The sequence below is a fragment of the Myotis myotis genome, unplaced genomic scaffold (genome assembly GCF_014108235.1).
Source record: "Myotis myotis isolate mMyoMyo1 unplaced genomic scaffold, mMyoMyo1.p scaffold_m19_p_16, whole genome shotgun sequence".
In the NCBI taxonomy this organism is placed as follows: domain Eukaryota; kingdom Metazoa; phylum Chordata; class Mammalia; order Chiroptera; family Vespertilionidae; genus Myotis; species Myotis myotis.
The window spans coordinates 7,836,128-7,857,274 of record NW_023416320.1 but is presented as its reverse complement, the minus strand read 5'-3'; the positions used below and the strand labels follow the sequence as shown (position 1 = coordinate 7,857,274).

Genomic DNA, 21,147 nt, shown 5'->3' with positions numbered 1-21,147 from the left:
ATACAGGACATCATGATTGTTAGAATAACAGTGATTCCAACAAAGAACCTGTCATGTTTTTTCTTATTCTCAATACTAGAGGCCCGGTGAACAAAATTCGTGAACTTATGGAGGGGTCCTTCAGCTCGGCCTGTGCCCCCTCGCAGTCCGGGAGCCCTTGGGGGATGTCCAACTGACAGCTTAGGCCCGCTCCCCAGAGGAGTCAGAAGAGCTTCCCTCCACTGCCGCTGCGCTCACCAGTTGTGAGCCTGGCTTCTGGCTGAGCAGTGCTCCCCCTGTATGAGTGCACTGACCACCAGGGGGCAGCTCCCTGAATTGAACGTCTGCCCCCAGTGGTCAGTGTGCATCATAGCGACTGGGCATTCTGCTGTTCAGTTGACTTGCATATTAGCCTTTTATTATATAGGATTTCCCTGGGCACCCCATTCCCACCCACACGCTGTGCTCATCATAGACCTAGCTTGAAGCTGCTGTCTCTGACTAGGACTTTGAATCGTCAAACCTCTTCCTCAAAGCCTGTGTCATTTCCCCAGGGTTCCATGAGCCGCCTCTGTCCCTGTCTTGCCTCCAGCAAGCTGGGCGGTCAGCCATTTGAAGGGGACTAATTGTACCACTTCCTCCCTTACTTGGAGGGCAGAGAGCAGGCACCTGACCCTTCCTTCCCACCATGGGAGCAGAGGAGAGGTAGGGCAGTAAGTGCTGGGATAGTCAGAGAGGGAAGGAGCTGGCTGGGGTGCTCAGGGAAGGTTTTCTGGAAGGAGAGGTTTGCACTGGGCTTTGAGGGCTGCGTCACTGTCAGTAGTTCGGAAAAAGAGGCTGCTTCACAGAAAAGCAACAGGGTGGCTTGAGAACAACCCTTACCTGGAGGGGGCAGGTGGAGGGACATGGGAAGCCCAGGCGAACCTCTTGCAGGACTTTCTTCAGCCTCCCTGTGACCAGCTTGTGGGTGCAGGTGGGGAGCAGAGAATCCTGTTTCCACACAAATTGCACGTCAACAGCGAAATTGTGGCCACGGCTGCCACTTCACTTGCCAATGCTTTTCTTGCAGGTTTCTGATGTTAATGCATGATTTTTCAGTGAAAAAAATGTTTGTGATATGACTTTGATTTTCAGATTTCCAGACCCTCTGTCAAGTGAAAATCAACGTTATTGATATCAACGATCAGATCCCCATCTTTGAAAAATCAGATGTGAGTAGTTGTCACCTGTTGTTTTCTTCTTTACTTTGTTCGTATCACTTGATCCCTACTTCTGGAATCAAGACACAGACAGTATGCAGGAAAAATGCCAGAATTCACAGGGAGCCTTAGTCAGTGCACTGGTAACAACCCAGACACCTTCTCCAGTGAAATTCTTGGGGGGACATTCACTGGTGTATCTGGGAACATCTGTTTATAAACTTCTGCCAATGGCTCATTTACTCCGAGGGCTGCTTAAAAGCTGCAACCACCATCTTTGTCAAATTGAAAGGAGTCGAACGGCTATGTGCGGTTTGTCATTATATATTTTGTGTGTAGTAGAATGATAAATGGATTCCTGCGAGGTTTCAAACAAGCATTTTTCGTAAAAAGTTTAGTATTTAGAATATTGGCAACTTAAACTCATTTTGCAGTATTTGGATAAGAGAAAAGGAGAAGAAAAAATACTAATTTCTGGTGTAAGCCAAGGAAAAATGCGCTCAAGATATTTGCAAGAATTAGGAACATTGGGCAGAAAAAGCAGGAGTAAAAAGGTTCAGTTGAGGACATCAAGAAAAATGTTTACTTGTCGTCAGTGTGGGCTTTACACTTGAGGGTAGTCCTATCACTGTTCCCTTAGAGGGGAGGTCTCTGTCTACTTCTTCTGGAGCAGAGAGAAGCCCATTTTACTAGTTTGTTTGAAGTCAGTAATGAGATAGCCCAGAACCCTGTTCATATATCAAAATGTTCATACATCAAAACAGGGACAAGGCTGTGGCAAAGAAGGGGAGTCGATTTATGGGAGGGTTCAGGGCAGTAAGAGGTGTGAGTGAACATAACCTGTTAACAGGCACTGAGGCAAAGCAAGCAGGAGCTGGAACCACCTGCTTCTCAGCCTCCATGTTCCCATCCTGGCGTTACATCTAGACAGTGGTTTCAAATTGAAGGTGAGATCCAGCTTTGGGAGTGTCAGGGCTTGGAAGGGACAACTGGGCTCTAGAGAATGAGTCTGCTGCTGTCACTGCTCTGGGCTTCTCCTGGGCCCTGGCTAGTTCGCTCTTTAAGATTGCAATCCCCCCAGAAATGATCTGGGGGATTTTCAGCAGAGGAGCGGGAGATGGTCTAAGCCCGTGGTCGGTAAACTGCAGCTCGCGAGCGACATGCGGCTCTTTGGCCCCTTGAGTGTGGCTCTTTCACAAAATACCACGTGCGGGCGCGCACGTACAGTGCGATTGAAACTTTGTGGCCCATGCGCAGAAGTCGGTATTTTGTGGAAGAGCCACACTCAAGGGGCCAAAGAGCCGCATGTGGCTCGCAAGCCGCAGTTTGCCAACCACTGGTCTAGGCCAGTGATTATGAGCACAAGCTTTAAGTTAGACAACATGGGTATGAATCCCAATTCTCTGTGGTCTTAGGTGAGTTTTACCTCTCCAATCCTTTGCTCTTCTGTCGAATGGAGATGATGATATAGCTACTCAGTAGGGCTTGCTGCTTATCTTTATTGAGTACTGACTATGTGCCAGGCGCCACGGACTTTCCATGCATTATTGCTTCATCTTCACAGCAAACATGAAGTAGTTCTATTATTATTATTTCCATTAGACAGATGATGAAACCGAGACTTAAATATGTTAGATAACTTGCTTCAAGTCACCCTGCTAGTAAGTGGCAAGCCTAGGATTTATACTATTTGACTCTGAAGTTCAGACTCTTAACCACTACTCCTTGGTTGATTGTGGACTAATTAAAATAATGTATGTAGAAGTACCTGCTGCATGATAAGTACTCAACATATAGTATTTATTTTTGTCCTCACTAATATAATAAGTAAGGTTAGTAAATGTATTGGATGTGGGAGTGGGAATCTGTTTGAGAATCCTACCAGTAGCTCTCTGAGATGTTGCGTTTCTTGGTACAATGAATATCAGTCTATGAGTATGATTGATGTCAAAATCAACTACAACATATTTAGCCATAGGAAAAACATGCGTGGTGAATATTGATGCAAATTATGACTTGTGTCCATTCTGAAGCTAAAGAGACAATAGCCCTTTGACAGCTAATTATTCTTGATGACGATGCACATTCTTAATGTTTCCTTCTTAGTACGGAAACCTAACTCTTGCCGAAGACACAGCCGTTGGGTCCACCATCTTGACCATCCAGGCCACAGATGCTGATGAGCCGTTTACTGGGAGTTCTAAAATCCTGTATCGAATTACACAGGGAGATGATGAGGGGCGACTGGGGATTGACACCGATCCCCAAAACAACACTGGATATGTCATAATTAAAAAGGTACATGACTCTTTAATGGAATTTGCCTTTTTTCTTTGGTTAATTTCCCTATGACTATGCAAGGACCTATAAGCAGAGGTGGTGTATCAGCAGAGACCTCTCAGGCAGACCAAGGATCCTGGAGTAATCTCAGTCATTCCTGTCCTCCCAGAGGGCAAAGGCCAGAAACCTAGTTCTGGGTCTGTCATTCTGTCATTAGCTGACAAAGTGAGCTTTGTGGGGGGAGGGAGGATTGTCATATAAAATACATAAAACACATGATAAACAATTTTTAGCATATGTGTGTCCCAGGTAATATTTGGGACAAAATACTAAAATATTTGGTTGTTCATCTGAAGTTCAGATTTAACAAGGTGTTCTAGATTTTTATTTGCTGAGTCTGGGTAGGGTGTGTGCTTAGGGCTTTACTTCTCCCTTCGCAAATGTGGGGGGTCAGACTGGATGAATCCTGTGAGCACTTAAGACTATAGACCTTTTCTTCTAAAGTGCCAGCCATAGACTCCTCTTTAAAAAAAAAAAGAAAAGATTGGAAATTGGTAGATAGCCTTTTAAGGTTGAATAGACATGTTTATCCTTTTTACCCCTTCTCCACCCACCCCTTCCTTTCGGGTTCCATCATTTGCTAGAACAGCTCAGAGAACTCAGAGAAACACTAACATTTGCTAGTTTATTATGTGTTAAGGATATGGTAAAGGATACAGGCAAACAGCGAGATGAAGAGCTACAAAGGACCAGACTGCAATGGTCCTGAGTGCAGGAGCTTCGGTCCCTGTGGATTCGGGGTGCACCGCTCTCCCCACACATGGATGTGTTCACCAACCCAGAAGCGCTCCAATCCTCATACTTGTGGGATTTTTATGGAGGCTTCCTCATGTAGACAGGAGTGATTCTGAACTCAATCTCTAGCTTCCCTTCCCTGGAGGGGATGGTAGGGTGGGGCGGAACGTTCCAAGCTTCTAATCATGCCTTGGTCTTTCTGGTGACCAGCCCCCACCCAGGAGTTCACCAAGAGTTGCCTCATTGGCACGAAAGACAGTTCTATTGCTCGGGAAATTCCAAGTGATTTAGGTGCTCAGTCTCAGGAACTGGGGTCAAAGGCCAACTATCAGAACAAAAGATGCTCTTTGTGCTCTTATCACCTAGGAAATTACAAGGATTTTAGACGCTTCTGTGCCAGGAACTGGGGGCAAAGACCAATATATGTATTTTCTGTTTTGTTTGCCCCAAGTGAGGCTTAGGATTAAACAAGTTTTGTAGAAATGCTGTCCTACTCAGTTTGACTGCCACCCAAAGCTCCGGCCTGTCGTGTGGTAGATCGTGATACTCTCAAGGCCAAGGGGGTGTCAGGAGCAGGAAGGCTATTTCTTTGAGGCCTGCCAGCTCATCAACATCTCTCTTGGGACTCCATTTCTTGAAATTCAGGGTTTCGTTTTAGCTTTAATTTTTTTTAAATGCAAATTTTGTCACTTCTCCATGATAGCTGGTCATTTGGAATCCTGGGTACAGGACCTATTTTTCAGCCAGCCCAAGTGTCATCTGGAAAACGAATGCACAGTTTTTTTCTCATGTTAAATATTCCCCGTTGCAACTCCGCTCCCTCAGCGCTTTTATCTCTGTCTTCAGTTTGAGTCTAAGTCTCAAGGTTTGGCCTTCCTACCCCTTGTGCAGAAGAGGAACTGAGGGCCTAAGCATATTCTTTCAGCTTCTTTGATGACTGTGTCTCCTAGATGGATGTGAGGCCACCCCAAGAGGCCGTGATGGGTCTCTGGACTTGGCTTTGCAGCATATCCCTGCATTATGCAAGATGATACACATGGTTCGACAGACTTGCCCTTGATTAAGCTCTGCTGATTATCATTAGCTAGTTTGGTATCTTTCATTGCTAATGTTTTCTCTGGAGGATTTGGCTCAGTGTTTTTCCTGGTGTGAAAGTTAACCAGGCTGATCGATGACAGGCTGCTCCGTATTTCCTTTGTTCTTCCATTCGATAAGGTTTAAGGGGCATTGCCATCTCTCTAACTGGCCTCTCTGCCTGGGTCTGGATCACCTCAAATCCATCCCTCACAGGGCTGCTCCCAGAGGTATCTTTCTAAAACACGAATCTGACCTTGTCCGTCTGGGGCTTACCACCTCTCTCTGCTCCTCAAGGATGAAGTCCCAGCTCTTCAGCTTGATGTACACCGTCTTTTCCACCACCTCTTTCTAACTCTCAGCCTCGCATGTTCTGTCCTGGTAACAGGCTACTTCTCATTTGAAGACATACCGTCTCATTTCTTTACCCCTCACCTCTGGGGGCCACAGTGTTGGGATAGAAGCTCAGGGAGGAGACTTGAGACCTGTTTGGTGGTGAGGATGGGAGGTGCCTCCTCTGCCTGAGCCCACAGATGGCTACACTGCCTGCCTGGACCTGGGCATGGCTGCACCGGCAAGGAACAGAAAACATGTCCTTTGTCCTTATCATGGGTTGCTCTGGGGGCTGCTGCCTTTCTGCTTCACCTGCCAAGATTTCTGCCAATTTGATGCCTCTGCTTTCATCCCCTGAGATGGGGATTGGGTCTCTGGGTGTCAGAAGCCCCAGCTTCCTCTCCCTCACCCCTGCTCCCCAGATGGTAGTGATCAAGACCCTGTGGTAGTGATCAAGAGGTCATTGTGGGGCCCTAGCTGGCTTGGCTCAATGGATAGAGCATCAGCCTGCAGACTGAAGAGACCCCGGTTCAATTCCGGTCAAGGGCACATGCCTGGGTTGCAGGCTCCATCCCCAGTAGGGGGTCTGCAGGAGGCGGCTGATCAATGATTGTCTCTCATCATTGATGTTTCTATCTCTCTCTCCCTATTTCTCTGAAATCAATAAATATGTTAAAAAATAAAAAAGAGGTAATTGTGCAGACAGTGAGTGCTTATCTCTGTGAGCAACCTCTCTCTCTTTACATCTCAGCTGGCTTATCACATTTTCTATCCTGTATATTTGTATTCTGTCAGTTGCTTCTTATTTTCTGTCTCAGATGACTTGTTATCTTCACATACAATGCAGTCTCTTCCATATGAGCAATCTTTCTATCGTACTTTCTATTGAGCTAAAAATCAGGTTGTGATGTTGTGTGTGTCTGTGTGTGCATGGAAGGGAGGGTTTTCTGGAAAGTGTAAGTCTTCTCTGAACTCTTTTCTACTGGGGCGCTCTAGGGCTCAAGAAGGACCAAGGCCTTCTCATCTTCATGTTTCTTGACTGATACACCATGGGTATTGCGTGTTAAGGAAGAGACAGGAAGCAATGATGAACATAACACAATTTCTCCTCTCAGAGAACTTATGGACAGTAGAATCTGAAATAGATAATAACATAATTAGAATCCTGTTCGGGTACTGAGATTGCAGAGGATGTGGAGTTCATCCATTTGGGGATGGAGGGTGGGGATGAGGGAAGCCAACCTGGAGAGGACAGCACTGAGCCAACTTCTGACTCAGGGTGAGTTTTTTTCAGATATTAAGGAAGGGCAGGCTGAGCTAATGCAATCATGTGTCAAACCTCCATGAGTTTTTCTCTTCACAAATGGATATTAACATTTTTGTTTAATCAATGATATGAATAGATATAAACAGTTAAAGGACTGACAGCTCACCAAGAAGTCCTGGGTGCTGTAGGCATGGAAGAATGAACAAAATAGTGCAGTTCCCATAATCTAGAATGTACCTTTGGGGCTTTGCTTCAGTTCCTTCATCTTTTTGAGGTCCTGGATACCACTGAGACTCTCATGAAACTACATAACTATCATTAGAAAAAAATTCACATCTGCACATACGTATAATATTTAGATTTTGGCTTCTAGGGGTTCACAGATCGCCAGAAGCCCTTTAATCCCAGTTAAGAAGTCCAACTTTAGGGGTGGTTCTACTCTTTAGGATTGGCAGTTTTTCCCATAGAATTGTGGACTCTGTGCCTTTAGGGAGACCTTCAAAGTCCCATAGAACCAATTGCTTAAAAATGATATTTCAGTCCTTTCTGTGCTAGGTTGTCGCATGTTGTTTAAGCCCATTCTTGAAACCTTCCAGAGTTGAGAACTATTTCTGAAGCAACTCTGACTGTCTTTCTATGTAGCCCTATTAAAATTCTTCCTCACACTAAACCAAAATTGGATTTTTGATTTTTCATTTCTGGCTCTGTCTGGAATGATCTGGAACAAGAGCAGGTCATCTGTCTTTCGATCATTTCTCTAACCTCTCCCACTCACCATGAGTTTAAGGACTTTTACTTGGGGATTTGGATCCCGAGGTGCCTCTAAAATCGTTCTCCATATAATGGGGACATCTCTAAGCATTTTCCACGCTTGAGAGAATCGATAGGTTTCTGCTGAATGAGTGAATGAACTGTCCCAGGGTTAGATAAACTGGAGGAGTGCTGCATTGACTGGCTCTTCTAGGAGCGTCTGCATGCATATTAGCACCTTGAAAGCTCTGATAAATCCTGCAGCACAGACTTTTTCATGGCTCCATTATCATTGTGAGAAGTAGGTGCTTGCTGGCACTGACTCAGTGAGCCGCTGCTCAGTGAGGGTGTTTAAAGGAGAACAGGGAATGAATCTTATAGGGAACGAGTCCTCCCCAAGTTAATTTTCTCTGTTTTCCCCCCACACAGCCTCTTGATTTTGAAACAACAGCCATTCACAACATTGTGTTCCAAGCGGAAAACCCGGAGCCTCTGGTGCATGGTGTTCAGTACAATGCCAGCTCGTTCGCCACGTTCACCCTTTTTGTGACAAATGTGAACGAAGCCCCTCAATTTCCCCAGCACATAGTCCAAGCAAAAGTCAGTGAAGACGTGGCCATAGGCACCAAAGTGGGCAACATGACTGCCAAGGATCCGGAAGGTCTGGACATAAGGTAGAGAGCAGGCTGGGCAAGCCTAGCTGTGCTGAGACCAAGGCCAGTGGGAGGGAAGAAGGGCTGGGGGTGGAGGTGCGGATGGGGGGCACAGAGGACCTGGCCTGGTTCCAAGGCTCTCTCCTAAGGGAGCAGCCAGCGATTTGAAGCCATCTCCAGTGCATATGGTGAACTTGACCTTGGTTCCTGCAGGGGTCAGTACCCTGCGTGGGGAGTGGGGGAAATCCAGGCTCAGACAAGTGGGAAGCATGGGAGGTTGCATCCGGCCCACTCACTGCAGGTCCCACTGAGAGCTGGTAAGTTCAGGAGATGGGGTCCAGCGACGGGGCTACCCAAAGCCAGATCCTGTGTCTGAACCAGTCCCCGCGGCCAGGGTTTGGGGAAGAGTCAAAGACAAGAGAAAAAAATTTGAGTTTATGAGTGGGGAAAACAAAGCCATTTAAAAAAACTCTCAGATAGCTCAAGGAGAAGATAGAATGTATATACTATTAAATGAGATTAGAAAGATGAAGAAGAAGACTGAGGACAGCGTCCTGTAAGAAACAGTCTTGGAGGACAAATGAGAAAAGTGTTTTAAGAATAAAGAACAATGAACAGTTCAGAGGCTAGTGATAAGTCAGTTAAGAATTAAGATGACTCTGAAGATTTTGGCCTGAATAAGTTAATTCTTCTCTTTCTCTCAGCTCCATAAACTTATAAACCATCAACACCCCATGGATCCTAAACCAATCCACGAGTAAAGATTAGAGATTTTTTTCATTGAAATATATCCAGAATGCAAGTGCTTCTCATCACTTTTGCCATGGTTCAGGCCACCATCGCTCTTTTCTGGATTCATCCTTGCCCCACACTGAGTCTATTTACTGCAATCAGAATACTCCTTTAAAAACGGAAATCAGATCACATGACTCCTCTGAGAGCCCTCCAAAGGGTTCCCATCTCACTCAGGGATGAAATCCTAGTTACATAGGGTTTCTTGTACATCACCGGCATACACAGCCCAACACAGTGCTTGGCATATAGAATATACTATAACTGAAAAAAATAATTTGCTGAACTAACACATCATAACTTTTTAATCATTACCTTTTCTTGAGCATGTAGGTTGTGTTCAGTATTTTTTCATTATATAAAATGTTTTGCATGTTTGTATGCACGTAATTCTTTTATACCTTCTATTAAATTGTTTTTGTTGAGGGAAATTTTCCAGAGGTGAAATGCTTTGGTCTAAAGAAATGAACAGCCTGTGGCTATGTTGTGTTGCTCCACAGAGGGCTGTACCAATTGTTTTTCCTGTGCTTCTAGTCTTGTCTCTCTCAAATTCATCTGACACACCCACCAGTGAGTGCCACTGGTAGCACCGATATGACTAGGTTGCCTTCCTGCTGAACACCATTCCAAGGCTGCCCCCTGCTTCCCACGGTCTGGCTCGTTCCAGGCTCTCTGGCTTCGTCGTTTCCATCCACGGCTTCCCATCTTTACCCCGACACTGTGGAGCGTCTGACTCTCCCACACGGCAAGCTATTCCTTGGCCTCCAGGCGGCAGCACGTGCAGTCCCTTCTTGCAGCTCCTTTTCTTGCCTCAGCTAGCATCTACTCCTTCAGAAAGGCTGCTCTGATTCCCATGAACTTCTCTGGGGCTCCAGAGGGCCCCTTTCACTCTTTCCCACTTCCCATGGGAGTTATTTATCTCTGTGTCTGTCTCCTCCACTGGCCCGGAGCCCCTTTTTGTAATCTCCCGTCTGCCTGATGTTTGCTAAACACTCAGTAGATGTTTGTTGAATGGGAGAGCTCACAGGGCCACCGGTGGCCTCTGAGTATCCACCCATTCACACAACATCTCCACCACTGGGTGCTCACGTTTCCTTAGAAGGGTGGTTTACTAATCCTTTTTAAAAGATGTTTCCAGGTTGTTTTCATTAGAATTCGTTGATTGCCAGAAAAGTTTACCTGTTTTTCCCCCTGAGTTTGTGGCTACACATTTTCTAATGAAACAAGTACAACTACCACTTTGTAAAGATGAGCAAATCCCCGTTTTGAAGAGAGAAGATACGCAAATAAAGCATTAATAGTATTACATAATGATCTTTAAAATATGCCGTAAATAATATGCAAGGGCTAATGTTGACATAACAGCACAGTGATGCATAAACTACCCTCCCGTTTCCACATAAAGTAACATGGGCTTTCTGTTGCTCTTTTCACTTTGTGAAGTTATTCCCTGAGAGGCGACACGAGAGGCTGGCTGAGAATTGACCCTGCCACTGGCGAGATCTTCAGTGCGGCTCCACTGGACAGGGAAGCTGAAAGTCTGTATCGCGTACAAGTGGTGGCCACTGAAGTAGGTGAGCAAAAGAAAAAAAAGTAACAAATTAATAGGGGACACACCAGTAGAAATAAGAGGGAGGGAAAGTGAGTGGGTCAGATTGTCAGAATAGCTTAGACTGGAAGAACAAGAAGGATACAGAAGTGAAGGGAGCCCTGGCTGGTTTGGCTCAGTGGATAGAGCGTCAGCCTCAGGACTGAAGGGTCCCAGGTTCAATTCCGGTCAAGGGCACATGCCTGGGTTGTGGGCTTGACCCCCCGTGGGGGTTGTACAGGAGGCAGCCAATCGATGACTCTCCCTCATCATTGATGTTTCTCTCTCTCTGAGATGTTTCTCTCTCTCATCTCGATGTTTCACTTCACTCTGCATGTGTCCTAAAGGCCTTGGGCATTGAGCAGATTGATGAATCAAAACCAGGTTCACAACCCTGCTCCAACTTGCAGTTGGCATCCCTGAAATAATCGATGAAATGACCCAAGAGCACAGTAGCTTTTCAAGTGTAGTCAGGGACAGAGAAAACATTTGACAAGGAAAGCAAGAAGGCAGGGATAACTGTAATTGAAGCGGGTTGGAGCTAGAAATTGTAGAAACAGTGTCTGTGTTGAAGTCAGGGAGAACGAGAACACAGTCTTTACGTTGCACTGACAGCCGTGTTTGAAGCACTCGGTGTGATGACTTCCTCCTGCAACACTGTGGGGTAGGTTCTGTTAACAACCATATTTTAGGAATGAGGAAACCAAGGCACTGAGCAGCTACACAGCTTGCTCACGATCACCTAGCTGCCAACCCTCTAGGCTACCGCGTCCAAGTTTCTCACCCCCTACCAGAGTGAGTAACCACTGTGCAGCCCTTCACACTTTCCTAAGAACGCGGCGCGTGGGATCCTCCCGGAGCCACATGCATGACAGCCGAATAACCGAGGCTGAGAAAACATAACGGGCCTGCCAAGTCAGTGCTGAGGAGCAATGGACGGTGTGGGCTCTGACCTCAGACCTCCTGGGCTGGAAGCTTTCCTTGCCGTGTGACCTTGGGCAAGTCACACACCTTCTTTGGGCCTCAGTCTTCTACCTATAAATGCAAATCAGAGCCGTTTTGAAGTAATGTCTATAAGACATTAGCACATCAGTCTTATTATTATCATGAAGGCTTTTTAACCAGGTCTGATTCTAAACGTTTGTTATCTTTCCGCTACCTCAATATAATCAACTAACTTGAATTGTAATTTTAAAAAAAGAAAGAAAGAAATATTCTGTCTTACTAAGAGGAAAGGAGAGAGCTGATATTCCGTTTTAATCACTCAATTCCCTAGGTGGGTCGTCCTTGAGCACCGCAGCGGGGTTCCACCTGGCTCTGACCGACGTGAACGACAACCCGCCGCGGCTAGCGAAGGAGTACACAGGCTTGTTCTTCTGCCACCCCCTCAGCGCGCCCGGGAGCCACATCATCCAGGCGACGGACGATGATCTGCAGTCATTTCGGGGCCCACAGTTTACATTTGCCCTTGGCAGCGAAAGCTTACAAAACGACTGGGAAATTTCCAAAATCAATGGTGAGTTATCAAAAGCACATGGAGGAAAACACTGGTGGATGATGACATGGGCTTTTATGTGCCTCGATGGGCCTGCAGCACTCAGCACGGGGCGCTCCCCAGGCTCCAGGGAGGAGCCGCCTGCTTTGGGAACTTGCAGAGGGGAGCTCCCCAGAGGGGAGAGAGCCCCAGGCTTTGGAGGGAGGAAAGATGGCTCACACACCGCCACCCCTGGAGTGTATGGAGATGGATAGTTGGATAATCTGAGCAGCATTTGCAAAATTTCCAATGGCAGCTGAGAAACAGATTTCATAATGATGCTTAAAAACAGCTTTATTGAAATAGTAGAGGCCCGATGCACGAAATTCGTGTAAGAGTAGGCCTTCCTTCCCCTGGCTGCTGGCACCGGCTTCCCTCTGGCACCCAGGACCCGGCTTCCCTCGCAGCCCTTGTTTCATCCGGAAGGTCATCTGGTCTAATTAGCATATTACACTTTTATTATTATAGATAATTGACATACAATAAGCAGCACACATTTAAAGCATACAATTTTATAAAAATTGACATATGCCCTTGCCAGTTTGGCTCAGTGGATAGAGCATCGGCCTGCAGACTGAAGGGTCCCAGGTTCAGTTCCGGCTAAGGGCACATGTCTAGGTTACAGGCTCGATCCCCAGTAGGGGGTGTGCAGGAGGCAGCTGATCAATGATTCTCTCTCATCATTGATGCTTCTATCTCTCTAACCCTTTCCTCTCTGAAATAAAAAAAATATTGAAAAATAAAATAAAAAAATAAATAAAAATTGACATATGTCAACACCATTGAATGCAGTCAGCACAATCAGGATAATTCTATTTCAACCCCCCTCCCCCCAAAAAAAGTTTTACACGCTCTTAGAGTCCCCAGTTTCAGCCCACTCTTTCAGCCTTTCCCCCATCACCAGGTAACTACTGATCTTCTTTCTATCTACTATAGATTAGTTTGCATTTTCAAGAATTTTATCAAAATAAAGTAATACAATATGTAATCTTTTTTCACCTGGCTAATTTCACTGAGTATCTTTATTTTGGGTTTTAGCCATGTTGTTGTGTGTATCAATACATTTTTTTTTTAATTGCAGAGTAGTATTCCATGGTATGAATCTATCACAATCTGTTATTCACTCACTAATTGATTGTCATTTAGGCGACTTCCAATTTTTGCTATTACAAATAAAGCTGCTATGAACATTTGTGAAGAAGTATTTTGTTGGAGCATATACTTCCATTTTCTTGATTAAATATCTAGAAGTGCAATGCTCGGTACTATGGTAGCTGTATGGTTAAATTTTTAAGAAACCGTCACATTGCTTTCCAAGTAGTCTATAACATTTTATAGTCCCACCATTGTGTGAGAGTCCTCAACATTCTCCTTAATACTTGCTATGCTCAGTCTCTTTAATTTTAGCCATTCTAGTGGGAGTGTAATGGTATTTCATGATGGTTTTAATTAATATTTCCCTAGTGACTAATGATGGTGAGCATTTTTTCATGTACTTATATATCATTCATATATCTTCATTGGTGAAGTGTCTGGACAAATGCTGTGCCCATTTTTAAAAAATTGGCTGTTTGGCATCTATTGTTGAGTCATCAGCATTCTTTGTCTAGTAAAGATACACATGATCTGTCAGGTACCTGTTTACAAACATTTTCTCCCAGGCTGTGGCTTGCGTTTTCATTTTCAACAGTGCATTTTAATTTCTAACAAATTAAACACACACACACACACACACACAAATCAACCATACAGTCATCTCAATAGATGCAAAAAAAAGCACTTGAAAACTTTAACACCCATTCCTAATTTTTAAAAAGCAAACAACCCTCTCAGCAAGTTAGGAATAGAAGAGAAAGTCCTCGACCTGACAAAAGGCATCTGTGAAAACCCACAGCTAACTTTAGACGTGATGGTGAAATAGGAAAGCTTCCTCTCTAAGATCAGAAACAAGCCAAGGTATTTGTCTGGAGTTTTGTCTGTAGAAAGTTTTATCTACGAATACAACTTCTTTAATAGATACAGGGCTATTCAAGTTATAGACTTCTTCTTGGTTGAGTTTGTAGTTTATATCTTTCAAATAATTTGTCTATTTCATTTGATTTATTTAATTTATTGGCACAAGTTACTTGTAATATTATTTTATTATTCTCTTCATATCTTTAGGCTTTGTGGTGGTATGACCTCACTTTGATATTGGAAAATAATGTCTCTTTTTTTTTCGCTGATCAATCTGACTAAAGGCTATTCATTTTATTGATATTCTCAGAGAACCAGCTTTTGATTTCATTGATTTTCTCTATTGTGTTTTTGTTTTGTATTTCATTGCTTGTAGATATATATTATTTTCTTTCTTCTTCTTATGCTATATTTAACTTGTTCTTGTATTATTTTCATTATGGGGGAAGTTGAGGTAATTAACTGGAGAACTTCTTTCTTTGTGAATATAGGCATTTGGTGCCATAAACTTAGCTTTTAGTGTCACTTTAACTGCATTCCACAAAGTTATGTATTGTGTTTTCATTTTCATTCAGTTTAAAATACTTTCTAATTTTTTTTTTTTAGATTTCATCTGTGACCCATGAGTTATTTAGAAGTGTGTTATTTAGTTCCCCAATATTCGGGTATTTTCTATATCTTTCTGGTTAGTGATTTCTAATTTAATTCCATAGTGACCAGAGAACATTTGACTGGAATACATTTCAATTTATTGAGCTTTTTTCCCAGTACTTTAAAGATTTCTCCACTGTATTCTGCATTGCATTTTTTTTTCTTTTTTGTTCCCTTGAATGTAATGTGTCTTTTTACTCTGGATGCTTTTAAGATTTTCTCTTTATTACTAACTTTAAGCAATTTGATTATTATGTGCCTTTTCATAGTTGTGGGGTTTTTTTTCCTTTCCCCTAAGATTTGCTGATTTTCTTGGATTGGGAATTTAGTTCTTATTAAATTTGGGGGGTGGGGAAGTCAGCAATAATTTCTTCAAATATTTTTTCTTTATAATTCAGTGTTCATGGCAACTTTATGAACGTAACTGCTGGGGATTATGATAACTGACTGTATTTAGTATTTGTTTCTAAATCATAAACTGAGGACTTGAAATGCATTAACTCCTTTTGACATTATGGAAGGTACATGTGGAGTGGAGATACTTTGGGTAGTTTAACTCATATCTAACCGTTTCCCAGTCACCCTCAGTATGTGATACAAATATGAGCTTGATTCCTGCTGATCTGGGTACTGAAGTTGCCATTCATTTTACCCTTATTCTGACAGGCACTCATGCCAGACTCTCCACCAAACACACCCGCTTCGAGGAGAGAGTTTATAACGTCCCGATCCGCATCAACGATGGAGGTCGGCCACCTTTGGAGGGGACTGTCTCTTTACCAGGTAGGCATTTTGCTGTAGACAACCTGGTATAGTGTCTGTTTCCAAGCGTAGTTTGAAAGACTTGTCACCTTTGATATGAGACTCTGCAATTGTTTACTTAAAAACCTAAACTACCAAATCCTGTTCTGCTTTTCAGTCACTTTCTGCTCGTGTGTGGAAGGGAGGTGTTTCAGGCCAGTAGGTCATATGCCTGGGATACCTACTGTGGGCGCGACAGTTGGCGTACTCCTGACTACATTTTTGGTCATTGGTGAGTGTCATCTCTCAGATTCAAGGATTTCTGTTCTGGTCCTTAGAAACATTAGCTCACCTACGGGTCTGTCTTAATGGGTTGCTCTGGTGGCTGCTCAAATGGCAACCTGGGATATAGCCAAGAATATAGGTCACCAGTAAACCATATCAAACCTTCCTGGTTGGAGGTACTGTTTTAGTATCACCCTCTTCCTCTCATTGCCTGATTGGTTACTTTGGGAAATATGAGGCTTTAAAGCATAAACGTTGGTGTATAATTATAATTCATAGTAATCTATTGTGATCCTCTGTATTTCTGTGGTTTCAGTTGCACCTTCTCTTTTATTTCTGATTTTATTTCTTTGGGCCACTTCTCTTTTTATCTTTGAGTATGGGTAAAGTTTTATCAATTATGTCCTTTAAGGTCAAATTTTCCTTGTTGATTTTCTCTCTGGATGATCTATTCATTGATGAAAGTGGGGTATTAAAGTCCCTACTATAATTGTGTAACTGTCCATCTCTCTTTTTATGTCAGTTAGTATTTTATTTATTTACATATTTGGGTGCTCTTACATTAGGTGCATAGATGTCTACAAGTGTTACATCCTCTTGTTGGATTAATCACTTTATCATTATGTGATGCCCTTCTTTGTCTCACCTCACAATCTTTGTTTTAAAGTCTATATTGTCTAAGTGTTGCTACCCCAGCTTTCTTTTAATTTCCATTTGCATATGTCTTTTTCCATCCCTTCACTCTGTCTGTGAATATCTAAATATCTGAAGTGGGTCTTTTGTAGACAACATTATGTATAGGTCTTGATATGTTTTCCTTTCAGCCCCACTCTGTCATTTGATTGGAGCATTTAGTCTATATTTAAAGTAATTATTGATAGGTATGTGTTTTTTGCCATTTTGTTTGTTGTTTTCTGATTATATTTGTAGTTCTTCTCTGTTCCTTTCTTTTTCTCTTGCTTTCATCCCTTGTGATTTGATGAATTTCTTTAGTGTTATATTTAGATTTCTTTCTCTATTTTTGTGTGTATCTATTAAAGGTTTTGGTTTGTGGTTACCATGAGATTATATAATAGAATGTAATAGTCTATTTTAAGTTGTTGATTGCTTAAGTTCAAATGCTTTCTAAAAGTACTGCATCTCTATCCCTCACCCACGTTATGTTTTTGACGTTATATATCTTTCTTTGTGTGTGTATGTTTGTATCTCTTAATTATTGTTGATATAAATGATTTTACAGCTTTTGTTTTTTTAACGTTTATATTTGCTTTATAAGTGGTTGATCCACTAGTTTTGCTACATGTTTGCCTCTGCTAGTGAGATTTTTTCCTTTTATATATTTTCTTATATCTAGTTTTGGCCTTTTCTTTTCAGCTCTCAGAAGTTTCTTTAATATTTCTTGCAATGCCAGTGCAGTGGTGATTAACTCTTTTAGCTTTTGCTTGTTTGAGAAACTCATTTTCTCTCCTACAGTTCTGAAGAGTAAGATTATCTGGTGGAGTATTTCTTGGTTATAGGTTTTTCCTTTCCTCACTTTAAATATATTGTGCCACCCCCTTCCGGTCTGCAAAGTTTCTGATGAAAAATCAGCTGATTGTTTTATGGGGATTTCTTTGTATGTAATTTTTTTTCTCTTGCTACTTTTAAGATTTTTCTCTTTGTTTTTAACTTTTGACATTTAAATTATTCATGTGGGTCTCTTTGGGTTCATCATGTTTGGGACTGTCTGTGCTTCCTGTTCAGGGGTGGGGAATGTCTGGCCCACAGGTCATATAAGGCCCTCGAAATCATTTGGTCTGGCCCTGCTAAGGCATTAGGAGTGAGTTAATTAAATGTTTGACAAACTATAGCAGGCTAATTTATAAGTTGATCATTTTAAATGGCCCACAACTGATGTTATAAATATCCAAATGGCCGTTGGGAGAAAAAAGGTTCCCCACCCCTGCTTGGATATCTGTTTCCATTGCCAGGCTAGGGAGGTTTTCCAGCCGATATTTCTTCACATAGGTTTTCTGTCCTTTTTCTTTTACTTACGGAGCCTCTTTAATACAAATGTTAGTAAACTTGATGTCCTAGAGGTCTCTTATACTCTCCTGGTAATTTATTTTATTCTTTTTGATGTTTTAGTTGGGTGATTTCCATTACTTTGTCTTCCATATCACTTATCTGTTTGTTTTTCATCAGCTAATCTGCTATTGATTCCCTCTGTGCATTTTTTCATCTCAGTTTCTTGTATTCTTCAGTTCTTATTGGTTCTCTTTTACATTTTCCGTCTTTTTGTTATTTCTGTGTATATCCATACTTCTGAGCTCAGTGAGCATCCTATGGTCATTACTTGGAACTCTATCTGGTAGATTGCTTATCTCCATTCATTGGAGATAACATGAGCTCCAATTGGGTCCTTTTTCTGGGGTTTTATCTTGTACTTTTGTATGGAACATATTCCTCGGTCTCCTCTTTTGCCTAAGTCTCTGTGTTTACTGTACATATCAGGTAGATCAGCCATGTCTTACAGCATTGAGAGTGCCCTTATGTAGAGGTGTTCTATGGGGCCCAGTGGCACAATTGTCATGATTACACTGGTATGTGGGACAGACCCCTGGCTCAGCTGGATGTGGTGTTCAGTTGCGACTGCTGCTGATGCACTGATGTAGCATGTAGGCCTCTGGTGTGGGTGGCAGAGGTGTGTGGGGGTAGCCCCCCCCCCCCCAGATTGGGGCACTTCTTTGGAGGAGCTCCAGAGCTACCAGAAGCCACCTGCCAGGGTCCTTGTTTAAGTTTCTAAATGGGTCTCTGAGCATCCAGTCTTTTCTGCCAGGATTCCTCCTGTGAACTTAGCTGCCACATTAATTAAGAAACAACTACTCCCTTTTCTGTATCAGTCTCTGATTTATAGTACACATTTAGTGCTCAAAGGCACAATGTAATTTTAAAGGAGTTCAGAAATGGGAAAAATCTCAGAGGTTAGATAGTCTCAATCTGGAGCCATGAGGAAGGTGACAACGAAAATGTGCTATTTGATGTGGACACAGTGAAAGTAGGCTTTAGGCAGGTGAACACGTCTGAGAACAACTTTCTGGTTGTTCTGATTGGACTATTTCTCCTGTGGAAAGGGATGAAAGACTGGAATCAACATTTATTGACTATATAGAAAGTTCAGGAACTCTGTCTGATGCTTACACACGTAATTTTCAGAGTAGTGCAGGCATTAGACTCTATATTCTTTGATAGAGACCAAGCAATAGCTACCAGTTTAGATATGATTTAGGACTTGGTGCATACTTACTGACAATAACAAAAGTGATAAGCTTACTTATCCAAGAAGGTCAAGGCCTACAATCCCCTTTTCACCAGGACAAAACAATTTTGTTGAACCACAGGCATAAATGAAGTTGTATGAGTCACTTTTTCCTACCAGGGAACTTACTGCTTTATAAATAAATGGGACAGTACATTTTAAGATTCCATCTATTTGACCCTGAGTTTTCTCTTTCAGGTGTAATTTTAACAGTTGTGTTTATACGACTGAAGAAGAACAAAGGCAAAGATAATGTTGAAAGTGCTCAGGGATCTGAAGCCACACCTCTGAGAAATTGAATTTGAAAAGAAATATTTGTACCAAGTGCCATTTGGATAACACCACCATTTAATCCCATAATTTTTGCTTTTCATCCAACATATGCACTATAATTTTTTACAGATATGCCTTCTTGCCCTTTAATATTTTATTACTTTTAGGTATTTTGTGTGCTATAGACATCAGAGATATTTTCTATTTTCTCATGACACTTTCCCCTCTGCAAAAGCCTTAGCTATTTATCCCAAAACAAAATATATGTGTTTTTCCCCTTTAGGGAAAGATGGGATGATGAAATAGTCTGGGGTTTTTTTTTTTCTCTTCATCAAGGAGATTTATCAGTCATCCACCACAGAACTTCCTGGATTCAGTTTACGCTTCTTATCCATCATTTGTCTCCTTCCTTTCTCCTTTAGTATTTCACTAATTTAAAAACATTTGTTGGAGAAAAAAAACAAAGTGAAGTTTTATTTAAAATTAAAAGATGAACTTTTTTCCTTAGTTTGAACAGAAACTCTTGGGTGTTGTTAGTCTTCTTTAGTTCACTGTGGCTTGTGTTGCTCTTCATTTGCGGTTCTTCTACTTGGGAGCGCCACAAGCCCTCCACAGACCACAGAGAGGCCCACGGCAGAAACAACCACTGGCTGGGTTCACATACTACCTACTACACTTGCATGCTGCCCATGTTTTCTTTATGTGTATATTAATAAAGTTTTTGGTTATTGTATATTTAATGTGTGGAGGAAAATAAGGAAGCATGAAAGAAGTCGTGACAAAAATCAAGAATAAATGTTGGCTGTGGTTGGTTTTGTTGCCCGAATCTCTTTGGTTCTGCTTCCTCGTTCTTTGCATTTGTTGAGGAAAGGGCTGGGTAACAACGGTTACCTATTGTTCATCAAAATTGCCTTCCACGTAGAGTTAGACCAAGAGGAGGAGTCTACGGTGAAATAAAATTTCACTGCTCTCATGACCATGGAATGGGTTTAAGGCAAATATGCTAGAATTTTTAAATTTAAATGAGAACCTTAGAGATTTGGAAGCATTTCTAGTCCCAGAGCTATTTGTTTTCTGACTCTTGATTTGAGCCTTGAAAGCATTCAACGTTACACAACCTCTCAGAATTTTCTGAAAAGAACTCAGATCTAAGAAAGGTGCTCTTACATCATGGCTGAAGCAGACCATAGAGTTATAGTTTTCATAAATAATCCTGTTTGTGGGTTTCTATTCTTAAAGTAAAAAAAGTGAAAACCAAAGAAAATATCCAAACTGTTTCTAAGACTTCAGTATTGCTTTCTTGTATCCTGTGCTTCAAACTCTTTACCTGTGTTTCATTTCATTGTTGTTTTCCACATGAGGCCATTGGGAGGCTCATGATGGGTGAGGTTCTCTCCTGTATCACCACACATTAAAAGACAAACCAAAGAGAACAAAATCCAGAAACACCAAAAGCATATTTACTTCACAAGTGATTCCCCCACCTAAGGGATAGTCTAACATCCTCAGCAGCTTCTATGGATATTTTTGCTTGTGTGTTATTGGCCAAGAGTGACTGTGACCTGACATTTAGGTCACTTACAAAAACTGCATTATTGCTTGTCCTGCTTATTTTCAAGAAATATTGTCACTAGAGGCCCAATGCACGAAATTCGTGCATGGGTAAGGTCCCTAGGCCTGGCTGGCGATCAGGGCCGAT

The 21,147-nt window shown here is 42.4% G+C and overlaps 1 protein-coding gene across 2 annotated transcripts in view; it reads left to right on the top strand.

Moving 5' to 3' along the window:
* CDH17 (cadherin 17) overlaps positions 1–20,274 on the top strand; it is a 59,275-nt gene extending 39,001 nt beyond the window's left edge. For both annotated transcript variants that reach the window (XM_036338601.1, XM_036338599.1), the window contains exons 11-18: positions 1,114–1,190; positions 3,285–3,476; positions 8,107–8,351; positions 10,566–10,696; positions 11,987–12,226; positions 15,518–15,634; positions 15,771–15,884; positions 19,374–20,274. In XM_036338601.1, the coding sequence (XP_036194494.1) occupies positions 1,114–1,190; positions 3,285–3,476; positions 8,107–8,351; positions 10,566–10,696; positions 11,987–12,226; positions 15,518–15,634; positions 15,771–15,884; positions 19,374–19,474 (1,217 nt within the window). In that variant the 3' untranslated portion in view covers positions 19,475–20,274. The remainder of the gene's footprint in view (positions 1–1,113; positions 1,191–3,284; positions 3,477–8,106; positions 8,352–10,565; positions 10,697–11,986; positions 12,227–15,517; positions 15,635–15,770; positions 15,885–19,373) is intronic.
* Positions 20,275–21,147: the final 873 nt, after the last annotated feature.